The sequence below is a fragment of the Balaenoptera ricei genome, chromosome 10, assembly GCF_028023285.1.
Source record: "Balaenoptera ricei isolate mBalRic1 chromosome 10, mBalRic1.hap2, whole genome shotgun sequence".
In the NCBI taxonomy this organism is placed as follows: Eukaryota; Metazoa; Chordata; class Mammalia; order Artiodactyla; family Balaenopteridae; genus Balaenoptera; species Balaenoptera ricei.
The window spans coordinates 43,394,357-43,422,340 of NC_082648.1; the positions used below are offsets into that span (position 1 = coordinate 43,394,357).

General features: G+C 49.5%; 1 protein-coding gene and 1 pseudogene across 2 annotated transcripts; one reads left to right on the forward strand and one right to left on the reverse strand.

Moving 5' to 3' along the window:
- Window positions 1-701: 701 nt before the first annotated feature.
- Window positions 702-27,984, reverse strand: POU6F1 (POU class 6 homeobox 1). 2 transcript variants are annotated; one of them, XR_009505369.1, is made up of 12 exons: window positions 27,662-27,984; window positions 17,334-17,426; window positions 15,609-15,792; window positions 11,959-12,080; window positions 10,826-11,051; window positions 10,052-10,305; window positions 9,298-9,426; window positions 8,469-8,672; window positions 5,881-6,022; window positions 5,141-5,309; window positions 3,538-4,012; window positions 702-3,167 (listed from the first exon to the last, which is right to left on the reverse strand). XR_009505369.1 is itself a non-coding variant. In XM_059935908.1 (11 exons), exons 2-11 carry the CDS (start codon window positions 17,379-17,381, stop codon window positions 3,667-3,669), a joined length of 1,824 nt encoding a protein of 607 aa, XP_059791891.1. In that variant the 5' UTR covers window positions 17,382-17,426; window positions 27,662-27,984; the 3' UTR covers window positions 702-3,666. The 2 variants fall into 2 exon arrangements, 1 of the variants encoding a protein (XP_059791891.1); XM_059935908.1 differs by having other exon boundaries at window positions 702-4,012.
- LOC132373739 (swi5-dependent recombination DNA repair protein 1 homolog) lies at window positions 18,318-21,296 on the forward strand (annotated as a pseudogene).

A 27,984-nucleotide genomic window follows, 5' to 3' on the forward strand; every position in this document is an offset into this window, starting at 1 on the left:
GAAAAGCACAAAGGAAGACCCACTTACCATATATCTAAATTTTTATAAAGCATAATCAACCTAATTGTGACTGTTCTCACCTCCTATCATGATAAGCATACCTTCATAATGACCGGGAAGGCCAGGTTTGAATTTGGACTTCTAAGACTCCTTGAAGTTCTGTGCTAGAATAATAGGAATCCTGGCCCCCAGCCTGCAGCCTGCCTTCTCTTCCCCCTCGAAGCCCCACCTCACGCTGCAAAGGGCTTTGTGTATACGTATGGGCATCCAGCCTGCACAGCCAAGCCCCATCCACCCGGCTTCCTGACAAACAGCTGCCTCTTGGTCACCTCTTGGGCCAGGAGTGTATACACCAACAGCACAATCTATTATCAGGACCCAGGGAAGAGGGGCTAGAAAGTGGGCTTGGCAGGGAATTGTGGGATCCTAGGTATCAGGGAGTGGTCTAGAAGGAGAAAGGGCGCACCCCTTGACCCTGCACCCCACGGGGAGAGTGCCAGCTGGAGGGCCTGGGCGGGGAAGTAGGAGTTCAGGGCACTGATACGCATCCTCTTGCAATGGGATTTTCCAGGCCACAGACTCTGACGGCAAAGCCAGCTCCTCCCCTGCTCTCTGACGCTGACTCCCTCACATCACCCTGAGAGGTAGAAGAGAAACAAGCAGACCAGTACAAAAGAAAAAATACTGTTTATTCCACACAACTACGTCAAGTGCTTCTCCCCCATTCTCCCCTCCTCACCCCTCACTCCAGCTTTCAGCAGACTTTGTCCCATGTCCAGGATCAGTCAGAACCTCAGCATCAGAGCCTGGCCTAGGAGACAGGAAGGGAATCTAGGCAAAGGAAGGTGATTGGATTTCCAAGGACACAAAAATGTCAGGGTCTCTCATTCCAAAGTCAAATGGGTTCCTTAACCCATTTGGCTGAATTCTTTCCCTGGACCCCACCTGGATAAAATGCCTTGATTCATGCAGGGTCAAAGGCCCCAGCCAATTCATTAAACCATAGAAAGTTTTGGTCTTTGAAACAATAACAAACAAAACACATGCAAACAGTTAAGCCATTTCTGCCCTTTCTCCTGCCTTTCCATGGTAAAGGAGCCACTGAGATCTGGCTGATAACCAGAAAGGTGCTTTCAAAACAAAATTGATATCAACTCCCTTCAGAGCCTGATGCTACTCAAAACAAAAATATAAACAAAATAAAAAACCCACCTCAGGGCCATCGCTACTTTCCAGGGGCCCTGTGGTAGGGGAACAAGAGCAGAGATCAGGCCGGTGAGCTCTGGTGTGGGCACACTTCAGGGGCGTCCTGTACCCCCCTGCCTGGGGAATTCAGCCTGCAAACATTCTGCCCCTGGACTTGTTCCTCTGAAAGACCAACCTGTCATTCCAGCAGAGAAAAAAATGCTTTAGTTCTAGCCCAGCCTTGGGAAGACACATTTAGATGCGGGAGGAGCTAAGAAAGCATGGCCAGGCCTAATTTAGAGCAGCAGTTCATCAGCTTTTTCCTGCCGTGACACAGGACAGATGGTGTCCTCCTGCATATCCACTGCCACGGACACGCCCTGGGTTATATGCTACTCCCAGGGCACCAGCCATGACCCACTTGTCTCTCCCAAAAAAGAAAGCATATCTGAACACAAGGGCTTGAGGGTAAAAACCCATATCTGTCTAATTTATTGAACTATAAGTGATTGAATCCTTTACAAACTCTGGTACTACTTCATTCTTACTGAAAACTTGTTTACAACACCCCTCTCAAGTGAGCTCGTCATCTCATTGAGACAGGTTGATAACCCTGAACTTACCCTTGGAGCCTTACCCTTGGAGACGTAGTCTCTCCCGGGAGGCTGGGGCAGACAAGGTGCCCACCTGCTTCCTCATCCTCCACCACACTCGAGCACGTTTGGTTGGTCAGGATGCAGCGGCGTGGGGTAGGCGGGAGCGGGCCATTGGACACACAACTGTCCTCTCACTGGCAGAGCTACCAAGAGGGTGCCCACACTGGCTTTGTAGGGCCTGGGAGGGAGCAGCTGCAGGCAGGAAAGGAAACACAGCATGCCAGAGGAAGCGAGGCTAGGCTCTGCACCAGTGTCCGACAGAGGTGGTGATGTGCCCTCGCCCGGCAGTCACTTCTTCAGGGTTTATTGTATGAGGTGCAAAGGAGGCAGCTCCTAGAGACCTGGCGCTGTAAGGACAGGAGCTGTGAAAGGAGGGGGTGGCTGACCCCTGTGACTTGTGTGTGACCCTTTAAGTCTAGTCTACACAGCAAGTCTGGGCTCATCTCAGCAAACCTTGCAGTGCTCTCCTGATCCCCTACTGAATTCCAGGGGAGGCCCAGCCACAGTGAGGCTGGGAAACTCACTTAACAGCTCGGATGAGATGCCAATCCCCAATGTACCATAGCTACCCTCTCTGAAGGCAAAACCCAGCCTGCTCCAGGGGTATTCTTAGCTCAGAAGCGGACTGGGGGGATTGCTTACACAAACACGTGGTCTAAGACTCTGGACAAAGTTAGATTTCTCCTCCAGTATCCAAGACTTCAAGTTCCAAAGAAAATTAGAGTTAAGTCACTTTCCACAAAGAGACCTTCCAGGGCTGCCATCAGCTCTTTCTGGATCTTGGCTTTTTTTCCCCAGGGCCTTGCTGTCTGGCTTCTTCTTTAACTTGCTGCTTCTGAGAAGGGCCCAGGACTGGGGGGCGGGGCGGTGAGTGTGAGGACAAGAGAGAGTCAGCATTCCTTTCCTCATTTTCCCCCGAGTGCCTGCTTAGCTGGGCCGGGCGATTTTCCAGGCTGCAAGCTCTCTTAACCACACCATTCTGATGTGGAGATGGCCATGGACAGAGATCAGATTAAAATCTGGGAGGATGGCCTTATTGACTAAGTTCCCAACCTGCTCTAGACCCAGGTCAACTCCAGGACAGCTAGAGTTCACTGTTGCTTCCTTCCAACATGATTTACAAAAGAAAAGGTTCTGCTTCAGGGCAATTTTCCACCCTCCCAAAGGAACCCGGGAGAGATGGGAGAGGAGATCACATGTTCTGGCCCCAGGGCTGTGGAAACCTTCTGACCTTGAGGTCCAGGCAGACATGGAGTCTGACCTTCTGAGCAGCACATCACCCTTTTCAGAATTGTATGTGTTGGGTTCTTTCAGGGGACAGTGTACCTGTAGGCAGAGGGCGGGGGGCAGGGTGGGGGGGCGGTGAGGCTATGTTTCCGCTGCACTAGCCGCCCTACCTGCCAGAGGAGCAAAGGAGGAGGGAGAGTGGAAAGAGAATGCCGTCGAAAACAAGAGCTAATAGCCAGTGGTCCTCAGAGGCTGCTGCAGCCCTGCCCCAGAGAGGGGAGTTTCTGGTTCCCAACCAGAATTCACCCTTCAAAGACCACATTAGCAAAGTGCTTCTTCAAGTGACACCACAGATCCCCTCCCTTGGCGTGACCATCCCCAAGCCTGGAGGTCTCAGGCGGGCCCCACTGCCCTCCCCAGGATGTGGACGATATGGCGGGAGGGGGAGGGGGCTGAAACACAGGCGCACAGTGTAGTCTCACGACCCAGGACAAACGCAGCCACGCGTGGCAGGATGACAGATGCCGCAGGGTGGTGGCTGCAGCCGGGTGCCAAGGGAAGGTACAAAGTGCTGGAACACAGGGCTGGGGGCTCAGCCCTAAGGGATCTGAAAGACATTCAGCTTGCTGGTGTTCTTGAGCGTCTGGCGCCGGTTGCAGAACCAGACCCGCACGACCTCCCGGTCATAGTTGAGCTCCTTAGCAATCTCGGTGATCTCCTGGCCTGTGGGCAGCGGGTTCTTCTCGAAGTAGGCATTAAGAGCCTCTATGGCCTGGGGGGTAAAGGAGGTGCGGCGCTTGCGTTTCTTGGAGGGCTCGCCTCCCACAAACTCCATCAGGTTCTGCTGGCCTTCCTGGTTCCGGAGTTCGGCTTCATTCAGCCACTTCTCCAGCACTGGCTTCAGCTTCTGCGCGCTCTTGGGCGTGATGTCCAGCTTCTCAAACCTGCAGGTGACCCAAGCCCAGGAAGGAACAGTGAGAGTGTCTCACTCCCCACACCGGGCGCGAGCGCTCTCCACAAGGGGCTGCTCCTCTTGGGGCTGGTGGGGCTGTGCTCAGTGTTCCCCTCACCACCCCCACTAAAACCCCCTGGCTCGGCCAAGCCCAGACTCCTCAGACTGTCCTGTATCCCAGGTCATAACAGGGAGACCATTCCCATGGCCTCGGTTCAGTAGTGCGATGATAACAGGGCAACTGCTTTAGTGAGCACCATTCCAGAACTTTCATATCCAAATGGGTGAGGTCCTTTAAGGAGTCATCTTGAGAGGCCTCCAGAGATGCCAAACGGATGTCGTAAGTACTGTCCTCCTCCAACTGCAGCATCTCTAAGTCAGAATACTCTTTCTGGCTGAGCCCGGATGTGACTACAGAATTCCCAACATGGCACGGTAGTCTAATAGTCACTCTAGTGTAATCTATAGAATTGGCAGGCAGATGAAACCTTTTGGCCATCCCTGAACCGTGTGTTTTTTCGTGTTTGAAACCCTCGGCTATCCTTCCTTTATTTCTTTTTTTTGTTTGTTTGTTTGTTTTTGGCCATGTAATGTGGCTTGCGGGACCTTAGTTCCCCGAGCAGGGATCGAACCTGGGCCCCTAGCCGTGTCCTAACCACTAGACTGGCAGGGAATTCCCTACCCCTCCTTTAATACCGGCACCAGAACCAGTCTGTACGCTGCACACAGAAAAATCAGCTACATCACTTTATAGTCATGCCCCAAAAGAGGGGGAGATGGGAGCATGATAGGGGTGATAGTGGGTTATAGTTGAGAACCAAGCCAGAACTGAAGTTCTCACTTTTGTGACTAATTTCATAAGCTGTACTCCTGTCCCTCTAGGATTCCTAAATGGATTAGGATCCTGGTTTTCCCAAAAAAGACAGTATAAATGCTCAGGACTGGGGGCTAAACTTCAGAGGGCCCCCAGAAAGACTTTGGCTACTCTAGGTGTTCATGTCTACCCTTAGAACAGCTTTCCTTGTCCGGAAGAGGGCAGAGGCCAGGGAGAATATGGAAAAGGGCCAGATACCTGGGCCCCTGTGAGTGCCCTGACCTTGTCCAAGGCAGCCTTACTCACCGGCAGATGGCTGACTGGCTGTAGGCTGGGCCTTCCGTCGCGGTCAGAGCCTGACCCACCTGGGTCTGTGTGAGGCCCAGGGATAGCCGCCGGATCTTAAAGTTCTTGGCAAACTCCCGGATCTCTTCTAAGTTGATCCCGTCCTCATCCAGACTCGGGGTATGTGGCTCTAGGCCAGAGGAAGGGGGCAGGGGTGTGTGTAAGACAGACAATCATCGCTGCTTATCTTGCCCATTGGCCTAGCCTGGTGCTGTAGTGAGGGATAAGGACATTTGACAAAAGGCCTATGTACCCTTAAGATCCTCATCACCCCTGTCCCCAAGACAAATAAGACTTGGGGGTAAGGGGCCAGGACCAATGTGCATAGAGGTAGAGGCCTATTTTCAAGTTCTTCCGGCTCTAACTGTTGACCCTCCCCCATTCTCCCCAGCCTGGCCCCAAGCACACCTGTTGGCCATCCACATTCCTCAAGTGCTGGGTGAGAGACCACAGGGGAGACAGCCAATGGCTTGGCTTCTCAGAGAGGCAGCCAGACAGCTGGCTAAGCAGCCTCCACCATCCTCATGCATAGAATCCAGCTCCACAGAATGAGAATAAGAAAGCCAGTTCCTGGCAATGGGCCTGTGCCCTTCCCCTGTGGACTCCAGGAAGTTTATTAAGGAGAGCGTCATCTAATGAGGTCAGCGTGTCCAAATAAATGCCTCTCCCCTTCTCCACAACCTTCTCTAGAAGCCACTTACTGGACACCAGCTGGCTGACAGTAGGGGTCTCTGAGCAGGTGATCGGGATGGGAGCAGAGGCAGGTGGCTTGGCCGCTGGGGCTGGGCTGGCGATGACCACAGCTGGCTGGGGCATGGCTGCCGGGGGCTGGATGGGCTGCACCTGCGAGGAGAAGAGCCAACAAACCCCACTGCCCGCCTGCCTGTTTCAGGGGGGTGGAGTCTCTGGTGGGGCCAGAGGCAGGGCAAAAGTGGGCATGGAGGGACCTCCCTGGTGGCGCAGTGGTTAAGAATCCGGCTGCCAATGCAGGGGACACGGGTTCGATCCCTGGTCCGGGAAGATCACACATGCTGTGGAGCAACTGAGCCCGCGAGCCACAACTACTGAGCCCGGGTGCCACAACTACTGAAGCCGCGCACCTAGAGCCTGTGCTCCGCAACAAGAGAAGCCACCACAATGAGAAGCCTGCGCACCGCAAAGAAGAGTAGCCCCTGCTCGCTGCAACTAAAGAAAGCCCACGCGCAGCAACGAAGACCCAACACAGCCAAAAATAAATAAATAAAAAAAATAAATTTAAAAAAAAAGTGGGCATGGAATCTTCACTCACCCAGCACACTCTTACCTGTGCCCCATCAAAAAGCAAGACTAGAAGCTATGCATTAGCACCCACCCAATGATAATGACCTCCAAAATAAGCATAGAACGTGCCCCACCAAGCCGGGGCCTTGTTGCTGCCTGTGACCCGGGCAGGTCAGAGGCTCAGAAAGGTTCAGCACACCTGGTCAAAGCCCCAACAAGTGTCCGCCCTTGAGATAACTGCTCTCAAATCTCTGCCCTCAAAAGAGAAATCTAAACCTGATTCTAGAGCCTCCAGGCCCCAAATACCCATTAATAGGGAACTGGCAAATGACTTCTGGGACCTCTCTACATTAAGATACTGTGCAGCCGTGACAAAGAGTAAGGTTTATCTCTTAACTGCTGCCATGGAAAGAGCTCTGAGTCACAGTGCTAAGTGAAAGGAAAAAAAGTAAGGTGAAAAACAGTTTTTATGGAATAATTCCTTTAAAAAGACAAATGAATTTCCCGGAAAAAAAAAAATCTTGAGGCATATAAAGCAAACTGTCAACAGAAGTCATCTCTGGAAGTAGAGTTAGAAGGGATTTTTACTTTTTGACATCACACATAATGTTGGAATTTTTATAAATAACATGTACCGTATTTATAATCAGGAGAAACTATAAATATATGAAATTAGTATTTTTAGTATGATTTTTTTTAAAGTTTCCTGAAAGTGCAGATTTCTTTTGGATGGGTCCTGTTCCCTGAATTCTACCTCCTGGTAGCTTCAAGTCATTCCCTCGTCATCCCCAGGGCCTTGTTCAGAGCTCCTTGTCTCTGGCTAGAATTGTTTAAGCTGTCTCCTAACAGGGACGATGACTCAAGTCTCACCACAGTCCAATTCTTGGCTCCACCTGGATAACAGAGGGAATTTTTAAAATGCAAATCTAATCAGCCACTTCCCTGCTAAAAACCCTCCCGCGACTCCCTACTACCTAATATTAGTGATAACAATAAAAGCACCATTTTTCAAGTGCTCTCTGTGTACCAGAGTATAAACTGCCTTATGTGTAATCTATCCTTTAACATTCATAACCTTCTGAAGTTGGTACTCTTATCACCTCCATTTTATAGATGAGGCTAAGAGGTTATTCAATGAAGCTGGGAAGCTACATACCACTAACTTGTTAGAGATGTGAATTCTTGGACGCCACTCCACACCTACTAAATCAGAGGCTCTGGGGTGGGGCCCGGGAATCTGCATCCCAGCAAGCCCTCCAGGTGGTTCTGCGGCACACTCACGTTTGAGAACCCCTGCTCTGGCACACTGTACTTCCTGCAATTCTGTGGAGGTAGAATACTCTCTCATCCAACTCATCCCTTTAGATTAGTTCAGTGTCCTAGTCTACGAAGCCTTGTCAAACTCCCCAGTCTGCTGAGAGCTCCCTTCTCTGGGTTCCCAAAGCACCTTATCCTGCCCCTCTCATAGCCTTTGTCACGCTGACTTATAATTTTCTCTGATGCTGGGCTACCTAAGGTTAGGAAGGGCATCTTATTCATCTCTACATCTTCAGCACCTGGAATATAGTAGGCACTCAAAAACTGCTCCTAGAATGAACACATAAATGAATAATCAATGCCACAGTGCAGGGCGGAGGGGTGGAGGGATGAAGGGGTGAAGAGGGAGAGGGTACAGAACGAACCTCCCAGGGCCTTTCTAGCGATTTGTTCACCCTGGAGCTGACCGAGGCCTAGTTTATTTTGACCACCCCTGTCTGGCTTTCTCAGGGTGCTATTGACCTCTGAGGGCACATATACACATGTTCGGTGTGTGTAGGTAAGGGGTCGGGGGACGGTGGTGCTGCTTTCCCAGGCAGAGAATGCGTGGACTCATGTGGACCTTCTACCCTGGAACTTCCCCCTGCTTTGGGGAGGTGCCCTGCTTTCCCAGGGGCTTCAGAAAATAGTGTCGTCCTGCTCACAGTCTGGAGGGAGGCCACCCATGCCAGACAGCACTGCCTGCCCCCATCCCCCAACCCAGCCCTTGTACCTCACTCTTAGCGGGGGACTCAGGAGTGCTTGGCTTCCGGACAGCCACGGGAGAAGGCAGGGGGCTGCTGGCCAGGGCTGCGATCACCTGGCCCTGGGCGTTCAACAACAGCTGGGGGGTCACAGCCTGGACCTGCAGGCTTTGGGCTGGTGCTGGGGCCGCCATGCTAGCCGAGTTCACTACCCACGGAAGTGTTCCAATAACCTGGGAGGAAACATAGGGACCCCAAGTGTGAGGGCAGCGCCCAGGTCCACCCCCAACCCAAATCCCCACATTGGCAGGAAGGGACTTAGACAAATCACTTAACCCCTCTGGGCCTGTTTCCTCACAAGAAAGTGAAGGATTCACACTCTAGGGGCCGCTTCCTTTATTCTCTCTCCAGAGCCGTGGTGGGGCAGGAACAGGTCTGCATGTGCATTCAGACAGATCTGGATGTGAATCCCTGCTCTGCCACATTTTAACGGTGCGGCTTAATTTCTCTGAACCTCAGCCTTCTCCCCTGTAAAACGGGAATAAACATCTCCACCCAGTAGGTGCGTACTCAAAAAGAAGTGGGATAACGTATGAGAAAGCACCTGGCACAGAGGCTGGTCACAAAGTGAGTGCTCCATAAACGGAAAGCCCCAGCTAGAGTGAGGACCACCAGGGCTGGATGGCGGCTATGCCCCTGCCTGGCCTCAGCATCAGCAGAGCGCTGTCACACGAGGGGTATGAACAGCAGCTTGTCACCCTCGTTGAGCTCCTACGACCCTCAGCCCAAGTCCTGCCCCTCCTCCACGGCCAGCATCTCCACCAGCCCCCACCCCTCAGCCTGGCTTTGACCACTTGCCTGTCCCTGAGCGCTGGTGAGGATCTGACTGCTGATGGCCGGCACGCTGGGAACGGCGCTGGCAATGACCGGCGTTGTAGTGAGGGAGCCCAGGATCTGGGTCTGTCCCCCGAGGGAAGCAGCACTGATCTGTGGGTGGAGGAAGAGCCTTGCTCAGAGGCGATGGGGCGAGAAAGAGCCCAAGGCCGAGGGAAGAGGGCTGAGGGTACTGGGGCGGGGGTTATGGATGCTGGGCAGATGGAAGTGTGGGCTGCAGGCCCAAGTCCACCAGCTGAATAGCGTCCAGGGCCAGGGGCTGCAGGGGGTGAGCAGGGAAGGGTGGGGCCGCAGTCATGGAGGAGTAACTCTGGCTGATCTTTCGGGCTAGCCCTGGGAGAGCAGAAAGGCCAGACTGGAGGGGCTGATGTGACTAGTGTCACATCTAACAGCCTCTAGCTCCACCTTAGCGACAGGCTCACAAGTTTGCAATCCCCAGACATCATCCCACCCTCCAAGGCTGGTCCAGTGGTTCAGGTTCTGGAGGATGTGCCCAGCCCTCTTGGCAGAGGTTGTCTGCTCTTGTCTGGGACGGATGGGCTGGCAGCTGCAGGGGAAGGCCTCAGAAGGAGCCCATCTCTGCCGAAGTGTTGGAAGAGAGCCGTGTTCAGGGGGCTGGTCCTCCACCTCCTTCCTCCCCCGAGGGAAGGGTCAGGTTCACCCTTGGCCAGAGATTCGGTCCATCCCCGTTTAGCCCCTGGTGAGGGCAGCAGCTTACGATTCCTGGGCTAAACGCGAAGCCTGCAGGCTGAACGGTGATCTGTGGGGGGCTGTCCACTGGCTTGGGGGTGGGGGCAGTCGCGGTGGCAGCAGTGGGCTGCGGTAGAATGGCAGGTGTGGTCTGCAGCAGCGGCTGGGTCTGGATCAGCGTCTGGGGCTGGGCTGGCGGTCGGGGCCGGGTGGGCGAGGAGGCCTGGGCCGGTGGGGCAGCTTGAACAGGTGCCGGGAGAGCGGCATTCAGCACGGCAGCTGCTACGGAGCAAGGCAGAGACAGAGGTGCTCAAACGCCCAGCCGTAGCCCAGGGAGGCTCCAATCCCAAGGGATCTGGCACGAGAACGAGGAGGGGTTGGGGCAGGGGGGACAGGCAGCTGTGATTCACTTGATCTCTGCGGGGGCGGCACATGCCAACTTCTCTCATCCCCCCTCCCTTGGGCCTGGAGAGGTGTAGATTCAAAACCAGAAGTTGAATCTTCTTGCAGTCCTTCTCAGGAGGCTGGTCACGGGGTGAGTTCTGGCGTAGCGGGGAGGGGCAGTCTCAGAGAGTTGGCTGAAGGAAGAGAGGCCTGCTGGGCCAGCATGGTGCCATGGCCTAGAGTCCTGAGGTGGTGCAGCAGCTCTGTGGCTGGGGGCCTGGGACACCAGATCCAGACTCCAGGGCTGTCGCCCTGGGAGGGCCGCGGGTTTGGAGTCCGACATGGCAAGCACACGTGCAGGGATGGTAGTGTAAGGTGGTGGGGAGCCTGGTGCGGTCCTGGGGAGAGTTGCCGTTACCTTGGAGACCGGCTAAAGGTGGCTTGAAAATTCCCCCCGTGGGAGAAGCAGCGGTCAGTCCTGGGAGGGCAGCCACGGTTGCTGTAGGAATTGTCCACACGGCCAGCCCCTGCTGACCAGCCACTTGACCTGCAATACTGATGGGGATAAGAAGAGGTTGAGTAACTGCCCCTGCTGGAACCATAACTCCTGTCAGAACTGTGGCTAAGTTTTCCTGAGTCAAGACCTGCAAAAGCAAACGAGATTTCAGAAAGAAAAGAAAAAATAAAAAATCAACATTGACAGCGCAAACACTGGGTCTCTCAGACCCAGCTGAGCACACACAAAGCATTCTGAGGGCAGTGGGAAAAGGCCACGTGAGGGCGGGGAAGAGACAAGCCCTAGCTGGAGGCCAAACCCCCCCCCCCCCCCCCCCCCCGCCCGAGGAGGCACCTGGACTGGACTATCCCGCCTTCAGAGAAGCAGCCCACATCAGGGACAGGGCCCAGCCCTGCTCAGGGACCGGAAAGGGTCATAGGCCTCTCCCACCACGGTCTGCTGCCTCCCAAGCCTTTCCCGGGCCCTCGCCCACAGGACCAATGCTTTGTGGCCAGGAAGCAGGGGGCAGGGGCTGGTGGAACCAAGTGGTCAAGACCCACAGGGGCCTCCGGGAAGTTCTGATGGAGGACAATCCTGATGGATGCCTTGGAGAACTGAGCTTGCAGTGAAAGGTCACAGGGAGCTCAGCACGCCTGGAGGCCCCTGGAGACAGCTTCTCACTGAGCTGGGGCTGCCCCTGGCTCTAAATGAGGACCAAAAATCCATTAACTCTTCTAGGCATCCCCTAGAGGGGCTGACAAGGGCATTCACTCACTTAGTCATTAGATGACTTGAAGGAGTTAATGTAATCTCTATAATCCTTCCTGGACCCAAAGAGATTACCTGGCAAATGCAGATCTACTTTTCCCAGGGGGCCTGATCTGGGGCAGGGGAGAGGCCAGGGGTACCTAGTAGGAGACTCCCTCCCTCAAGCCACAGCCCCTTCCCTGTCCTGCCTCATGCAGTTCCCAGATCCCATGGCCAGCCCATGTTGGCTATCCCATGCCTTGCTCCTGCCCACCGCCCTCTGTCCAGCTCCCTGGGGTGGCCCTTACCTGGGGGGCAGCTTGTACAGCCAGTGGCGTCAGGGTCTGCGATGCCTGAGGCTGGCATGGGGCTTGGCTGAAGGTGGCAACGGCAGGGGCAGGGCTCGGCGGCATCCCCGGGAGTGACTTCACTTCAAGTGGCATCGGGAGAAAGAGGGACAAGGAGTGAGCCTGGGTGAGTGTGACAACCCTCAGCCCCACGTTGTATTTCTGCATCACCCGAGGCCAATCACTGGCCTTCCCTGGCCCACAGAGGCAGCTTCCCAAAAGCTACGGGTAGTGAGAATAGGAGGCTGGAGAACCCTGTGCCAGACCTGGAAGGTAGGCCACCCTCTTCCCACATGTGGATGAAGGAAATGCAGACCCAGGCACAGCTGGGTATCAGTCTCTCATCTCCTGGCTCTGTAGGATGCTAGGACCTATCACAGAATCAGTAGTAGAAAGGAACATGTGTCAGGGAGAGAAGGAGCTAGAATCAATGGGATTGACTGGCTCATCCAGCAACTGGATCACTGTTCACCCTACCTTCAGGCTACTTTTTGGATGCAGGTGCTGGCTTGGGGAAGGGGCAGGACTCCTGTAGGGTGAATTCTTGGAAGTGACATGTCTTGGCCACACTCAGGATTACAGGGGCTCTCCAGGCCAGGCGGCTTTTCTTCTTGCCATTCCCTGAGGTCTGAAGTGTGGGTGAGCAGCTTCTAGGAAGTTCTAAAGGAACTTCCCATGCATTGGAGCTTAGTTAGGTACTGGGACCCCTACCAGGAAACCTCTTTAAAGCCACACAACAATGCGGAGAGGGGTTATTATTTAATATATGGTGAGACATTAAAGAGAATCTAGGTGTTGTGTGTTCGACCAGATCAGTGGTTTCTTTTTTTTTTCTTAATTTTTTTTTTAATACAGCAGGTTCTCATTAGTTATCCATTTTATGCATATTAGTGTATATATGTCAATCCCAATCTCCCAATTCATCACACCAGTGGCTTCTTAATACTGACTGGGTATAGGTTTCCAGGCCCTAGTCTAGGCCTACTGAGTCAGAATGTCCAGGAGTGGAGGCCAGGAACCTTTTATCTCTCTCTTTTTCTTTTAAGCTCCCTTGTGATACAGCACACAGACAAAGTGGGAACCACTGAACTAGATAACCTTCCAAGCCTGCATTCCCAGCCTGTGTTTTAATCTGGAAAGGCACCAACCTAAGTAAGGACTAGACTGTTTACAGTATATAATTTAAAAATCCAGATTGCTTAAAGAATGAAAGAGACAAGCAACGACCACAAAAGCCTTATAAAATACTAAAGAAAACAAAATGGCAGATTTATCTCCACTGTGAAGGGGAGATACATTTCTAACTATCGGAAAAAAAAAAAAATCAGAGAAGATAAGGATAATCTGAACCTCTGGAAATTTAAAAAATAGTTTGCTTGACAAAGTGTAATGAAACCTAAAAAGGAAAGTGAGGAAATGGGAATGTGATAAACACGAGTGATGGAAGCTTACCATCTGTATAGTCATTTCATTAGGATATGCTATATTTCCAGAGTAGGACCATGGGCCCTAGGGCTTGCCTACATTGAGGGTTTTTGTAGCTTCCTGCTAGACTGCTTTTCAGGAAGACTGAACCAATTTGCAGCACCATCAACAATGTACCTGTTTCTCCACAGCACCGCCCAGTTTAGGTTTCGTCACTGTTTATTTATTTTTCTGGCTTAATAGGCATAGGTGGTACCTCATAGCCAATTACTTTTTCTCTCATTGATAGCAAGATTTTGTATTTTTCCAGGTGATGACTTCCTCCTATGTAAACAATTGGCTTCTCTTCAAAAGGAATCTGGGTGGACTACACCTCAAAGAAAAGTAAAATTAAAGGGCCATTCAAAGCAGCACTGTTTATGACAATAAAAAATCAGAAAGTTTGATAATAGCCAAAACCAGAATCAGATGAGTGAATCTGTCAATAAAGGACATGGAATATGAAATAATATGGTGGTAAGTGTCATGCTACTTAGCCTGCCCTCAGGGGCCACACCTATAAAAATATGTATGTGTGACAAGGTCTGGGTAATAATTTAGAGTGACACAAATCACTAGATTCTTTTTTCATCCTGAAAAAGTTTCCTATTACTCAGTTTTATTTTGTTTTAAGAGGAAACACTTCTCAATATTGCATACACAGAAACGTTCCATCAAAGCCACAGTTTAAGCTGGCAGCTCCTTAGGAGGTACCATCAACATACCTCCCTTCCCTGCTTGACAATGACTGAAATTCCTTTATAAAGAAGACTTTGGTGAAAAGCTTAAGTATACAAACCTCTGGAAGAAGATACACACTACCATGAACACTCATGCTAAGGTGTAAATAATTGATCTCTGATCAATTCCTGAGAGCAGGTTTTGGATAAGGAGCAGAATTAAGGCGCCAGAAGAAATGAGATACGGAAGATGGATAAAAGGGTTAAAAAAAGGAAGTTAAGGCACTGTGGATAAACCTGGAAAGAAATGGAAAGGGTGGCCGAGATGGAGAATCCTTGTCTTTCCCACCTGCTCACCAGGGCACTGGCCCATGGGAACAGGTGATGGCTCATCCTGGCCTCAACAAGGAAGCAGAACATTTCCAGGCTAGGGGAAAATGGTCACGTCTCTTGTCGTTCCTTTACTCAAAAGGAGAAAAGATAACCCGGGTCCCAAATGGATCTGCACACTGATTTGCGAGTAGAGCGAGGGAGGTGAGATCTGGCAGGGGTTTTGTTAGAGAGTTGCCTGTTCTCTTTGCTCTCTTCTTGTCTCCTCCTCTTGGCCCACACCCTCTCCCCCAACCACATCTCCAATCTAGGGAAGGGGTGAAGTTCAGCAGAAAGCAAGGGGAGATGAATCATGGCTTTCTGGGGGAATTGGCAAGGGAGGCCCGGGGCTTCCTGCAAAAGGAGATGTCTATTCTATAAGGTGTTAATGAGGAAAGTCGATGAAAGGGTGCCCTGTGCCCAGAGAGCAGTGCCTAGGACCAGCCCCAGCTTCTAGAACAGCCCAGGCTGTCTCACAGCTGTACTGCAGGGTCATTAGGGGAGACAGTGTGAGTCAATCAGCCATATACATTCCACAGGCAGGAGAATCAAACTCATGCCCTGAAGTCATCTTTGGAGAATAAGAGCACAAATAAGCCCACCAGGCTAGACTCATGCCAGCCCAGCTGGGAGTGAGGAGCTGGGATTCTACAAGGCCCTCCCTCACACACATATCCTTAGTTCAAGGTGTGTATGACGGCCTCCCACCCCCAACTCCTGGCACCGCCCAGCTCCACCACAAAAGGTACTGATTTGGAAGGGCTGTCAGGATCCTGAAGGCTTAGTCCTCTCTGCCTTGAGCTTGAGGGTCTGGTTTAGACCTGGGAGCCCTCTCCGAGGTTAATTCATTCCCCTCACCCTGACCCATCCCAGTTTAGGTCTGTAAGTGACTGAAACTAGAACTAAAGTTCCGGGGATGAGGAGTGGCCTAGGAGCTGACCAACAGTACAGAGTGTGACCAGAGGCTGTCCAGTAGACGGGAAGACAGTGAGACCCTAAAGCCACCTAGCCCCCTCCGGCTTCATGCTGGCTCTCCAGGGGGAACACAGGAAGGGACTCAGGCGGAGCAATGCCACGTGGGCGCAGGTAGCCTCATACCAGTTGCCTCTGCGGAGGAGTCTGGGTTGTCTGGCCCAGCTTCGCCGGCTTTGGCGGGGCCTCCGCTCTGGGAGCCCTCGGCGGCCACACCTTCCAGCGCTTTGCCCTCCTCCTCAGCAGGGATCTGGGCGTCCACTCCAACCTCCAGAACTCGGATGGTCTCATGGCCTGACATCACGATGACCTGCAAACAGAGGACGGGGGACACTGCTGGGGGGAGGGGCAGATCAGCCCTGGGGAACCGGAGCTCTAGGCATGGCTGAGGGAGAGAGGAGAGAGCATGTCAGGATGCAGACCTCCTGTCTCAAGGACTGTGTGCTCTGTGAGAATTCCAGAGCCTGGAGCAGACTGCAGCTCCCTGATTCCAGGGAAGGAGGTACTAGGAGAAAGAAGGCCCTGGTGACAGGGAGAAGGGCCTGACACAAGCTAGGAAAAGTCCCACAGAGCCAGACCACTTGGGGACATTTCTATTTGCTTCCTCTCTTGGACTCAGTTCAGGGAGTGGTAAATGGCCTCTCCCACAGCCTTGCAAGGTCGTCTTCTTGGCTGCTAGGATATTGGAGTGTGATTACGATGGCCCCTAACACCATATCCACAGCTTAAGCTGGGACAAGAAGCAAGTCCCTCTTCACGTCCCTCGAGTCATTAGAGGAGTGGAAAATGAATGCTCCATGATACTGAGTAACTTTTTAAGCTCATGGCTCCTTTATTTCCAAAACTCTGGAGTACGGGCCAAGATTTCCCTCCAAGCCAACTTCCTGAAGCGAGGGTCAGGAATCCTGAAGACGTGGCCTCTCGCTGGCCCTCTTGGACTGGAGCTTTGTACCCTGTGGGCCTGCAGCTCCAGCGTGCCATCTGCTGTGGGCGTGCTCCCACCTGGAGGGGAGCCCCCATGCCCAGCAATGCAGGCAGCCCCTGGGCCTCCTCGGAACACTGGGTCTCCTTTCCTGCTCAAAGAGCCAGCACTCAGCGCTTTACCTCCAGCACTGACATGCTTCCAACTGGGCCATTCAAGAATCAGGGACACCCGGTACGTTAAAAAGCTCTGGGTCAGGCCTTCCCTGCGCTCCGCCTCGGCCTGAAGCCACTCCTACAACACGCTCCTTAGGCCTGAAAACTGGATCCAGCCAGAGACTGCTGGAAAAAAGCAACAATGTGACCCATCAGGGGAGTATGAGTGCAATAACCCCCCAAGCAGTTCCCTTTCTGACTCAAACTTGACCTATGAAGGACTTTACTCCCATCACATTTTAAGAGATGTTAATCTTTTTTCTCCTTTTAAAAATTACATAAGTCGGAAATTCCCTGGCATCTCACTGCCAGGGGCCTGGGTTCGATCCCTGGTTAGGGAACTAAGATTCCATAAGCCACGCTCTCAAATGAAAAAAAATTACATAAGTAATAAAAGGTCATTGCAAGAAAAATTAGAAAATGATATATAAGCAAGAAAAAAAATTAATTCCCTGATATCCAAATCTTTCCCCATGTTAACTTATACATATTTTCACATTTTAATTTCACTTTTTAAAGTCACAGCTTAAGTCCCCAAACCCAGCCCCTGAGAAATCCTAGCTGGCAACTACATCTGGATGGGTAAAGTGACGATCTGGACGGGTGTTTCTGGCAAGAAACAGACAACGAGGGGCTCTATGGAGTTTTCCTCCTTGCCCACACCCCTTGGTCCATCACCCTCACTCCCCCGCCTCTTCCTGCCCCAGAAGATACCTGCTCATTGACAGTCAGAGATGAGTCTGGCCCGGCTCCAGGATCCATGGTCACTTGTCAGGGTGGGGTGGGGCTGGCCCACACCTACACATCCTGCAGGGTGAGATGGGATGGGAAAAGCAAAGGCTGATGCGACATAGTAATAAAATTTCCATGCCATCTCAAAAAGTCAGAAGTAGAATGGAAGGAAGAGAGAGAAGCTAAGGTCTCCCAGGTATGTCTAGAAGTAAAGGAAACAGGATTCTAAGGATTTTAAAACTAAAGCGTCTCACTTCCTACCGCATCCTAGGAGAACCTACACTCAGGAGGAGCGAGGGTGACAAGAGGAAAGAGGGGGCCAGGCATCTTTCCCTGGGAGTTCCCCAGTCCAGTGGGAAAGAGCAGACCCAGTAGAACCCAAGGTGACTTTGACCCAGACTCTCAGAACCAGACACAAGTGAGGAGCACACTGGGTATCAGAGCATTTCTCAGGGGAGGGGTCTGAGTGGACTTCCTGAAAGAGATGGTAAAGATAGGAATAAATTAAAACAGTTGTCTCAAACTAATGTGTCTGATTATCACCTGGAACACATTAAAAATGCAGGACACCCCTACCCCGATTTCCCCAGACCAAACATCCCCAGAGTCTGATTCAGTAGGTGGGTGCCCCAAAATCAGCACTCAGGGGGATTCTGTGGCAGTGGTCCAAGAACCATCCTGGCCTTTAACATGGGAGGCAGGACAACATCTCAGATGGTGCAGCAGCTGCCACATGCAGTGAGACAGAGTGAAACAAGCCCTTGTGAGAAACAGGTGGTCTTGCTGGAGCCACAAACCATAGTCACAAGAAACAGAGGTAATAAAGGGGACAACTAGTTTTAGACACTTATAGAGAAAAGAGTAAATTAACCTCTATTCTGAGTGTCCACTGTGCTAAGCATTTTATGGAACACTAATTCACATTCTTACTCATGCCAGCTGGGGGATGGGAGCATTAGGATCACCATGTTACGGATGAGGACACTAAGCTCGGAGAAGTGTTCTGGATTCCTCACCTTTCTCTTCCTCTTCCTCTTCTACCCCTGGGTCCGCTTCGTTTGTTTTCCTTTTTTTGTTGTTGTTATTTTATTAATTGAGGTAAAATTCACATAACATCAAATTTACCATTTTAACCATTTTAAAGTGTACGACTCAATGGAATTCAGTACGTTTACAGTGTTGTGCAACGATCACCACGATTTAGTTCCAGAACATTTTCATCATCCAAAAGGAAATCCCATACCCATTAGCGGTTACTTCCTTTCCCTGCCAACCCCCAGCCCCTGGCAACCACGAATCTGCTTTGTCTCTGTGGATTTGCCTATTCCCAATATTTCATACAAATGGAATCATACAATATGGGGCCTTTTTGTGTCTGGCTTCTTTTACTTTGCAGAATGCTTTCAAGGTCCATCTGTGATGTAGCATGTATCAGTGCTTCATTTCTTTTCACAGAAAAGAGCCGTGAAAAAATTCCATTGTATGGGCTCTCGCACTCTCTGGGGAAGGCAGAAGCACAGGTAAACCAAGATTTCATTTCCAAGATGGAAAGTCCATCAGACTCAGCTGTGACTATACCCAGCGCTCCACAGGTCCGTGCCAATCCATCACCTCCCCACACAAACAGTTCAAGAAAACAATCTGTGAGTGCAACACTTAGAGAACGATTAAGGAAAACAAGATCTTCATTTAATTCCCATAATTAAATGGCTCGGTAAAGTGTCTTAAAGTCAAGAATGAAAAAAACAATCATTTTGACCCACCTTCTAGAGTAATGGAAACAAAACCAAAAATAAACAAATGGGACCTAATGAAACTTAAAAGCTTTTGCACAGCAAAGGAAACTATAAACAAGACGAAAAGACAACCCTCAGAATGGGAGAAAATATTTGCAAACGAATCAAGGGACAAAGGATTAATCTCCAAAATATATAAACAGCTCATGCAGCTCAACATTAAAAAAACAAACAACCCAATCAAAAAATAGGCAGAAGACCTAAATAGACATTTCTCCAAAGAAGACATACAGATGGCCAAGAGGCACATGAAAAGCTGCTCAACATCACTAATTATTAGAGAAATGCAAATCAAAACTACAATGAGCTGCCAATGCAGGGGACACGGGTTCGAGCCCTGGCCTGGGAAGATCCCACATGCCGCGGAGCAACTGGGCCCATGAGCCACAGTTACTGAGGCTGCGCGTCTGGAGCCTGTGCTCCGCAACAAGAGAGGCCACGATAGTGAGAGGCCCGCGCACCGTGATGAAGAGTGGCCCCCGCTTGCCACAACTAGAGAAAGCCCTCGCACAGAAACGAAGACCCAACACAGCCATAAATAAATAAATAAATAAATTAAAAAAAAAAAAAAAGAAACTACAATGAGGTATCACCTCACACCGGTTAGAATGGGCATCACCAGAAAATCTACAAACAACAAATGCTGGAGAGGGTGTGGAGAAAAGGGAACCCTCTTGCACTGTTGGTGGGAATGTAAATTTACACAGCCATTATGGAGAACAGTATGGAGGTTCCTTAAAAAACTAAAAATACGGCTTCCCTTGTGGCACAGTGGTTAAGAATCTGCCTGCCAATGCAGGGGACACAGGTTCGAGCCCTGGTCCAGGAAGATCCCACATGCCTTGGAGCAACTAAGCCTGTGCACCACAACTACCGAAGCCCGCGCGCCTAGAGCCTGTGCTCTGCAACAAGAGAAGCCACCACAATGAGAAGCCCACACACCGCAAAGAAGAGTAGCCCCTGCTCGTCACAACTAGAGAAAGCCCGTGCGCAGCAACAAAGACCCAACGCAGCCAAAAATAAAATAAATAAATTAAAAAAAAACAGTTCCACTATATAAAAAAAAAAAAACTAAAAGTAGAATTACCATATGACCCAGCAATCCCACTACTGGGCATATACCCAGAGAAAACTATAATTCAAAAAGACACATACACCCCAATGTTCATTGCTGCACTATTTACAATAGCCAGGTCATGGAAGCAACCTAAATGCCCATCGACTGATGAATGGATATAGAAGATGTGGTACATATATACAATGGAATATTACTCAGCCATAAAAAGGAACGAAACTGGGTCATTTGTAGAGACGTGGATGGACTTAGAGACTGTCATACAGAGTGAAGTAAGTCAGAAAGAGAAAAACAAATATCGTATATTAACGCATATATGTGGAATCTAGAAAAATGGTACAGATGAACCGGTTTGCAAGGCAGAAATAGAGACACAGATGTAGAGAACAAACGTATGGACACCAAGGGGGGAAAGTGGGAGGGGATGGTGGTGGTGGTGGTGGTGGGATGAATTGGGAGATTGGGATTGACATGTATACACTAATATGTATAAAATAGATAACTAATAAGAACCTGCTGTATAAAAATAAATAAATAAATAAAATTTAAAAAAAATCAGATCTTTTCAGAGAAGCCAGCATCTTTAGCAGAAGTAAACTGGAATTTCAAGAAAATTTTAAACACATAGTGAGGTAGAAGAAAGTACACATTTGAAAAATACTTTTAAGAATATCGATGCAAGTGAATCTAAATCACTGGATACTGGGTCACGCAGAGGTCTCCAAAATGATTTTGTGAATGAGAATTCTTCCCAAACAAGGATTAAATGAAGAAAAAGTAAAATCGGTGGAGATTCAGGAGAAAGAAGACCTTCTTCAGAGGCTAAAACTAGTCAAAATGTATCACTCAAAGAATGACCTGTCCCAGTTACAGCTGTTAATAAGGAAGTGAAGAAGTTGTAGGCAGATGATGCTCTGTGAGCTGCAGTCAACTATGTCTGAAAAGAACAAGAAACTGAGCCTCACCCATTTGATAGATCACTATGTGTAAGTTAATAAATTGCTACACTATAACAGAAATGAAGAAGAATTCATAAGAGTTTCATTCATAATTTTTTCTCCAGAGTATGTTTGAGAATGACAACATAATAAAAAAGATGCTTATACATTTTAAAGAGAAGGTATCAACCACTAGAGCTTAGAGAAAGGTATCCTGATGAAAGCCAATTTAGGAACTCTGTTATTATCTAAATGTAAATCAAGTTCTAAAATGAAAATTCAGTATTTTGGATAAATTTGCTGAAGGAAACAACATTTAAATAAATATGAAAAATGTTAATAATGATTAAAAAATAATTTGGACAATCCTGGAAGTAGTTTTAATACACTGTTTTGTTTATTGTGGTAAAAAAATGTTTTATTGTCAATGTTAAAAAACAGTCCAACCTGGTGAATGTCTAAACCAAAATGGGTCTAAAAATGCCTGCCTCTCTCATTTTATGAGCCTTGTTTCCATCCATTTAACACATATTTCCATCTGGATGGTCTAGTAGATAATTAAACTCATATGTCAAAAAAAATTCCAACATATAGATATGCCATATTTTGTTTATCCATTCATCTGCTGATGGACGTTTGGGTTGCTTCTACCTTTTGGCTACTGTGAATAGGGCATCTATGAATCTTTGTTTTTGTTGCAACACCTGTTTTCAATTTTGGGGTATATACCTAGGAGTGCAATTGCTGGCTCACCCTAGGGGTTTTAGGGTTTTCACCCCAATGACTGTGGTAAATAGCACATCTGGATGGCCTCCTTTGAGCTCATGACGCCATGCAGTGTCCACAGCCTGACAGCAGTGAAGAGAGATGATCGACTGTCTGTTTTAAGAGAAGGGGCTCTTATGATCACCCCAGCAGTAGAACTACAGTACACACATAGATCATGGTTAAAGCTGGGACAGGAAGCAGTGCCCAGCCAGAGCCTCCTCCTTTGCCTTCTTCTTTTTTTTTTTTTAATTTTTAATTTATTTTTGGCTGCGTTGGGTCTTCATTGCTGTGCGCGGGCTTTCTCTAGTTGCGGCGAGTGGGGGCTCCTCTTCCTTGCGGTGTGCGGGCTTCTCATTGTGGTGGCTACTCCTGTTGTGGAGCACGGGCTCTAGGCGCGCAGGCTTCAGTAGTTGTGACATGCAGGCTTCAGTAGTTGTGGCACACAGGCTCAGTAGTTGTGGCACATGGGCTTAGTTGCTCCGCGGCTTGTGGGATCTTCCCAGACCAGGGCTTGAACCCGTGTCCCCTGCATTGGCAGGCGGATTCTTAACCACTGTGCCACCAGGGCAGTCCCGGGATTCAGACTTTTAACTCAGACTCATTTCTGTGCTTTTTTTTTTTTTTTTTTCATTTCTGTGCTTTTAATCACTTTACACTTAATATGTCTGAGGTTTTCAAGGTGTAAAGTACCTTCTCATTATAATCATTTTTGGGGGTGGAGTACTCTGCGTGTATTGAAAGAATGGCTGGTTAAGCTGGAATGAGTTTTACTGGTATTCACGGGAAAGAAAGTCATATTTGTTATGGGAAATTACCTTTCAAATTTTTGACATAATCCTCTCCAGCGAGGTTGTTTGTTGACATCAGCATCTCCATCTCTACACCACTTTTACATTTAAATTGTGCACCTACTTACCTCCTACAGAGCTGCCATCTAAAAAGGCCACAAGGACAGGAAGCAGGAGATTAGTATAGATTGGTAGCTGGGGCTGAGCTGGATCATCCAGATAATGCTCCCAAGATGGTCTCACCCAGTCTGACAATCACCAAGTCTAACTCTCCAGCTTAGACCTCACCTGGGAACTTCAGACTCATATATCCAACTACGTACTGATTGCTCACATCATCTCCTACTCAACATGTTCAAAACCAAACTCCTGATTTCTACCCCAAACCTGCTCCATCTGCCTGTAGCCTTCCCCATCTCAGCAAATGGCAGCTTCATCCTTCCACAGATGCTCAGGCCCCAAACCCTGCCATCATCCTTGCCTTCCCTCTTACATCTACCTATACATCTAATAGTAACTCCTTCAAATCGTGTTGGCTCTCCCTCCCAGTGCGCCCGGAATCCCCCCACTTCTTATCACTACCACCGTGGTCCATGCGGATGTAGTACCTGGTGTAAAGAAGCATGAGACGACCTCCCCTCCTGCTTGCAAGCATCGTCTGCCTTGTTCTTAAATCGTCAGTCTCCAGGCAGGTTGCTACCTCTTTCAGGTTTTCATTGTCTGATGGATTTTCTGCCTATCCTCCCGCCCTTCTCCATTTCTGGCCCCAGGACATAGATTTCCCTTCCCACCTGCTGAAAAATAATCATCATCAATAGTTTATTGGGGGCTTCCCTGGTGGCGCAGTGGTTAAGAATCCGCCTGCCAAGGCAGGGGACATGGGTTCGAGCCCTGGTCCGGGAAGATCCCACATGCCGCGGAGCAGCTAAGCCCGTGCGCCGCAACGACTGAGCCTGCGCTCTAGAGCCCACGAGCCACAACTACTGAAGCCCACGAGCCGCAACTACTGAAGCCCGCGCGCCTAGAGCCTGTGCTCCGCAACTAGAGAAGCCACCGCAATGAGGAGCCCGTGCACCGCAACGAAGAGTAGCCCCTGCTCACTGCAGCTAGAGAAAGCCTGCGCGCAGCAACGAAGACCCAACGCAGGCAAAAATAAATAAATAAATAAAAATAATAAATTATTAAAAAAAAAAAAAAGTTTATTGGTCCTGGGATAAACCATAATGGAAAAGAATATAAAACAGAATGTATATGCATGTATAACTGAGTCACTTTGCTGTACAACAGAAATTAACACAACATTGTAAATCAACTATACTTCAATTAAAAAATAAATTTAAAAAATAGTTTATTGGAACCCAGCCCCTTTACACATAGTATTACAGTGAGCACTCTTTGGAGACAGACTTCTGGGTTCACAACCTCAGCTTTGATATTCAGTATCTGTTGGACTCGGGTCAGATGATTTAACCTCTCTGCCTCAGTTTCCTCATCTGTAAAAATGAGAGTAATAACACCTACTTCATAGGGCTATTATGAGGACTGAATAAATTAATGCATGTAAAAAGTTTAGATCCATGCCTGGCACATAGTAAGTGCTCAGAAGATGGTAGCTATTATAAAAATTTACATACATTATCTCATTTAAGTTTAGTATAGCAGTTAGGAACCTAGGTTCACCTCTCAGTTTCACCATTACTTAGCTGTGAGGCCTTGGACAAGGACCTAGCCTCTCCATGCCTCAGTTACCATATTTGAAACGGCGATAGCTGGCATTGTAGTAAATTGTATAAGGGTTCAATAAATGTTAACTATTGTTGTTCAGTTTTGACACCAGCCCCATGAGACCACAGAGCAAACACATAGTGAAGCTTGACCAATTGTGTCACTGTCTGCAGGTGGGCGGATTACTTCTCTGTTTTTTCAGGGATAAATAATAAGAGAGCTTATCTTGGAATTATCATACAAAGCACAAATAACAATTAGCTATTACGATCCCCATTTTTATTGATGAGAATGTTGATGATCAAAGAGAGGTAAGGGCATAGGCTTAGGAGAAAAACCTAAAACAAATCCCAGCTTGGTCATGAGATAGCTGTGCCATCCTGGGCGAACGATTTAACCTCTTCGAAGTTTAATTTCCTTATCTTTAAAATGCTGATTAAATGGGCAAGACTTGTGGGGTTGTTATGATGATGATATGAGATCTGTAAGTAAGATGCTTAACATGGTATTCTTACTATGATCCTCATTTTTATCTATAGGAAGATGGAGGTTGAGAGAGGTCAGGTGACTTGCCCAAGGGCACAGAAGAGTCTGTGGCAGATTCAAACTTCAAGGCCACATCCTGCTCCAGATTCCTGTCCTCCTGACACCACACTAAGCCTCCATTCAGGAAATGGGAGGAAGGCTGACGGGGGCTGCTCTGGCCCCCAAGGATCAGGACACACTGGAAAATGGAAGCTCTCAGTTCTGCTCCAGACTTAATTTATTAACTTCCCTCCCCACACACCGATTCATGGACAGAGATAAATGACTTGCCAAGCTATTGGTAGACCGGCTAGGCACACACATGGGCCAGAAGGAAAGGAAAGGGCAAAAGATAGGAAAGTAGTGAACAACCTTATTTCTCCTTTCCCAACCTACCACTTGTAATCTTACACATATATAGTCAAACAGTAAAGACTAGTTTAATAGGACACATTTAGATTTAGTTTCTGCCCCCATCCCCTTGTGCCCAAACTTGATTCACCGAGGCAGGGGGAAGGGAGGGGGCAAATGAAACGTGAAAAATAACAAGTAGTTATGTTCCCCCACTAGACTGTAAGGACCAAGAAGGCATATCCACTTATCATCATATCCCAGAGTCTAGTATAATTCCTGGTACACAACAGAGGTTAACGAATATGAGCTGAAAACATAAATTATGATATCAGATCATATCATTTAGCCTGCTCATATTTCCTACCTTCTCCTCAAAACACATAGCCTATTTCAAATTTTGTGCCCTCATTCCCAATGCTAGGCCTGCTTAAAAACGATTTCAAAGAAGTAGTATTAAGTTCTGGAGAACCCCAGTCACACTCGCCCCTTCCTAACGTGCCGGTCCAGCTCCTCATTCCCAAGCCATCCGTCATTTGTCCATTTCCTCCCAAGTCCCACTCCATCTGTGGCCTCACTGACCCTCATTTTGACACAGAAGGAGCTTGGGGTTTAAAGGCAGAAGACCCACATTGAGTACTGCTTCTGTTTCAGGTAACCCCTCAAAGCCTCAGTTTCCTTATCTATGAAATGGGGCTAAATTATAGTACCTACCCCATTGGCTATTGTTAAATCGATAACATTTATGGAAGGCTCTTAGAACAGGGCCTGGCACACAGCAAACACTATGTAATTGCTTTAAATTGAAGTAAAGCATGCATATAGAATGTTTTTAATTGTAAAGTGTTATAAAAAATGTGTAAGATAATTACTATGACTTTATAGTGAGTAAATCTTAGGGAAGGGGGATATGATCTTGTCCCAAATTCCTTCATAATGCAGAGAATCCTTAGAGAAGCAAATTTCTTCTGACTCATTTCTTAATTGCTAGGTAGTACCTCCAAGAAGAGAATAGCCTATCTTTCTCTCTCTCTCTCTCTCTCTCTCTCACACACACACACACACACACACACACAGTATCACTCTATATTATCTTGTTTGTTTTCATATTTATGATCTGCCTGTCCCCACCTCCACCCCCAAACTGGAATTAAAACTCCAAGACAGGGGAAGTTCTGTCTGTATTGTTCAGAACTGGCATAGAGTGGATATTTTTGTTGCACTAATGAACAAATGAATGAAGGTCTACCGCAGATATGCAAAGAAGTACCAGGTCACAGAAATACCACGCTGAGAACCAACCCGGACTTCAATCAAAATGGAATATACAAAATTATTCCTCAGAAGGCCCTGCTGGTCAATGGTGGCTGCCTTAGATTATCAAGAAAAGGAAGGTGGGATATTGTCTATGAACAATTGAAGACCAGCCTTTTACTTTTGGAACAAGGAATATGGAAGAGCAGATTCTAGCTCTCTGCAAAGAGCTTCTTTTCATTTGCCCACGAAGGCTGCCCGACCGCGTTTTAGTTCCCCCCCAAGCGCCCGCACCGGAGGCTGTTCTGTGAAGATTTGGGGCTTCCAATGACAAATGAGTAGGGGATCCCAACGCTAAAGTGGAGGTTACAAGGCACCCTGGGGCTCCCCCGGCCTTGCCAGGTGAGAATGCCCAGGGAAGCACATTTCAGGCCCATTATGATGACTATTTATTAATAATAATATTGTTACTAAATATTTATGAAGTGCTCATGCTCAGCTATACGGTGACACTCCCACCACTCCGCCACCCTTCCAGCAGCACCCAGGTCCCCAACCCCGAGCCCCACAGTCCTCCCGGTGCATTGTGGTTGGAGAGAATTGTGACAGGTAGCTCTGGCCGCCTCAGTCGACCTTAACTGCTGGGAACCCAGGCGTCCGGGTCCTCCAGTGGGGCGAGAATCCATTCGCGGTCGCCACGGGGTCTTGGAAAAACGTCCCCTTGGTCCGTACCCGACCTGGGCTCCAGGAGCAGAAATGGGGAGGGGCCAGGTCCAAGCTCCCCACGGGGTCCACCTGGCGGCTGCCCCCTCCTCTCCTCGGTCCGGACCAGCCCGCAGGCAGGCGAGGGCGCGGTCCCCGGGGTCTCCGGTCCACAGCAGGCGGCCGCTAGCCATCCCACTCCCAGAGCTCCCCGCCGCTCCGGCCCAGCATCCTGGAGCCCCAGCCCCGCGGCATTTTTTCTCTTTATCATAAATATATAAATTATGCTAATTACGGGCATTGCATATTAACCAAACCCGAAACCTCCCCTGCCCGGCCCCCTCCCCCTCCGTGCAAACCCCTCCCCGCCCCGGACCCCGCTACTTACCGGAGCCCGAGCCGCCTTCGCCCCGGGTGCCCGGCGTCCACCGATTAGAGATTCATCTCACAGCTCGAGCCAGGGGGCCGGGGGCCGGGGCCGGGGCAGCCGCCGCCCGCAGACAAAGAAGCCAGCGCGGCTTGGCTGGGCTCGGCTCGGCCCGGGAGCCGGTCTGGACCCGCCGCCGCCCCCGGGCCCCCAGCCCGGGCTGGGCAGAGCCGAAGGGGACTCAGCGGGCTGCGCTGGGCGGAGAGGGGACGGGCGGGAAGCGAGAAGGGGGAGCGGTGTGGGGGGCGGTCAGGTATATATATATTTTTCTCCTCTCCCCCCCC

Coding starts and splice junctions, on each gene's coding strand:
- POU6F1 (XM_059935908.1), bottom strand. CDS start 17,381: ATGGATCCTGGAGCCGGGCCAGACTCATCTCTGACTGTCAATGAGCAG. Junction 15,793..17,333: donor CTCTGACTGTCAATGAGCAG/GTATCTTCTGGG, acceptor CTCTGTTTGCAG/GTCATCGTGATGTCAGGCCA. Junction 10,306..10,825: donor ACCTTTAGCCGGTCTCCAAG/GTAACGGCAACT, acceptor CTTGCTCCGTAG/CAGCTGCCGTGCTGAATGCC.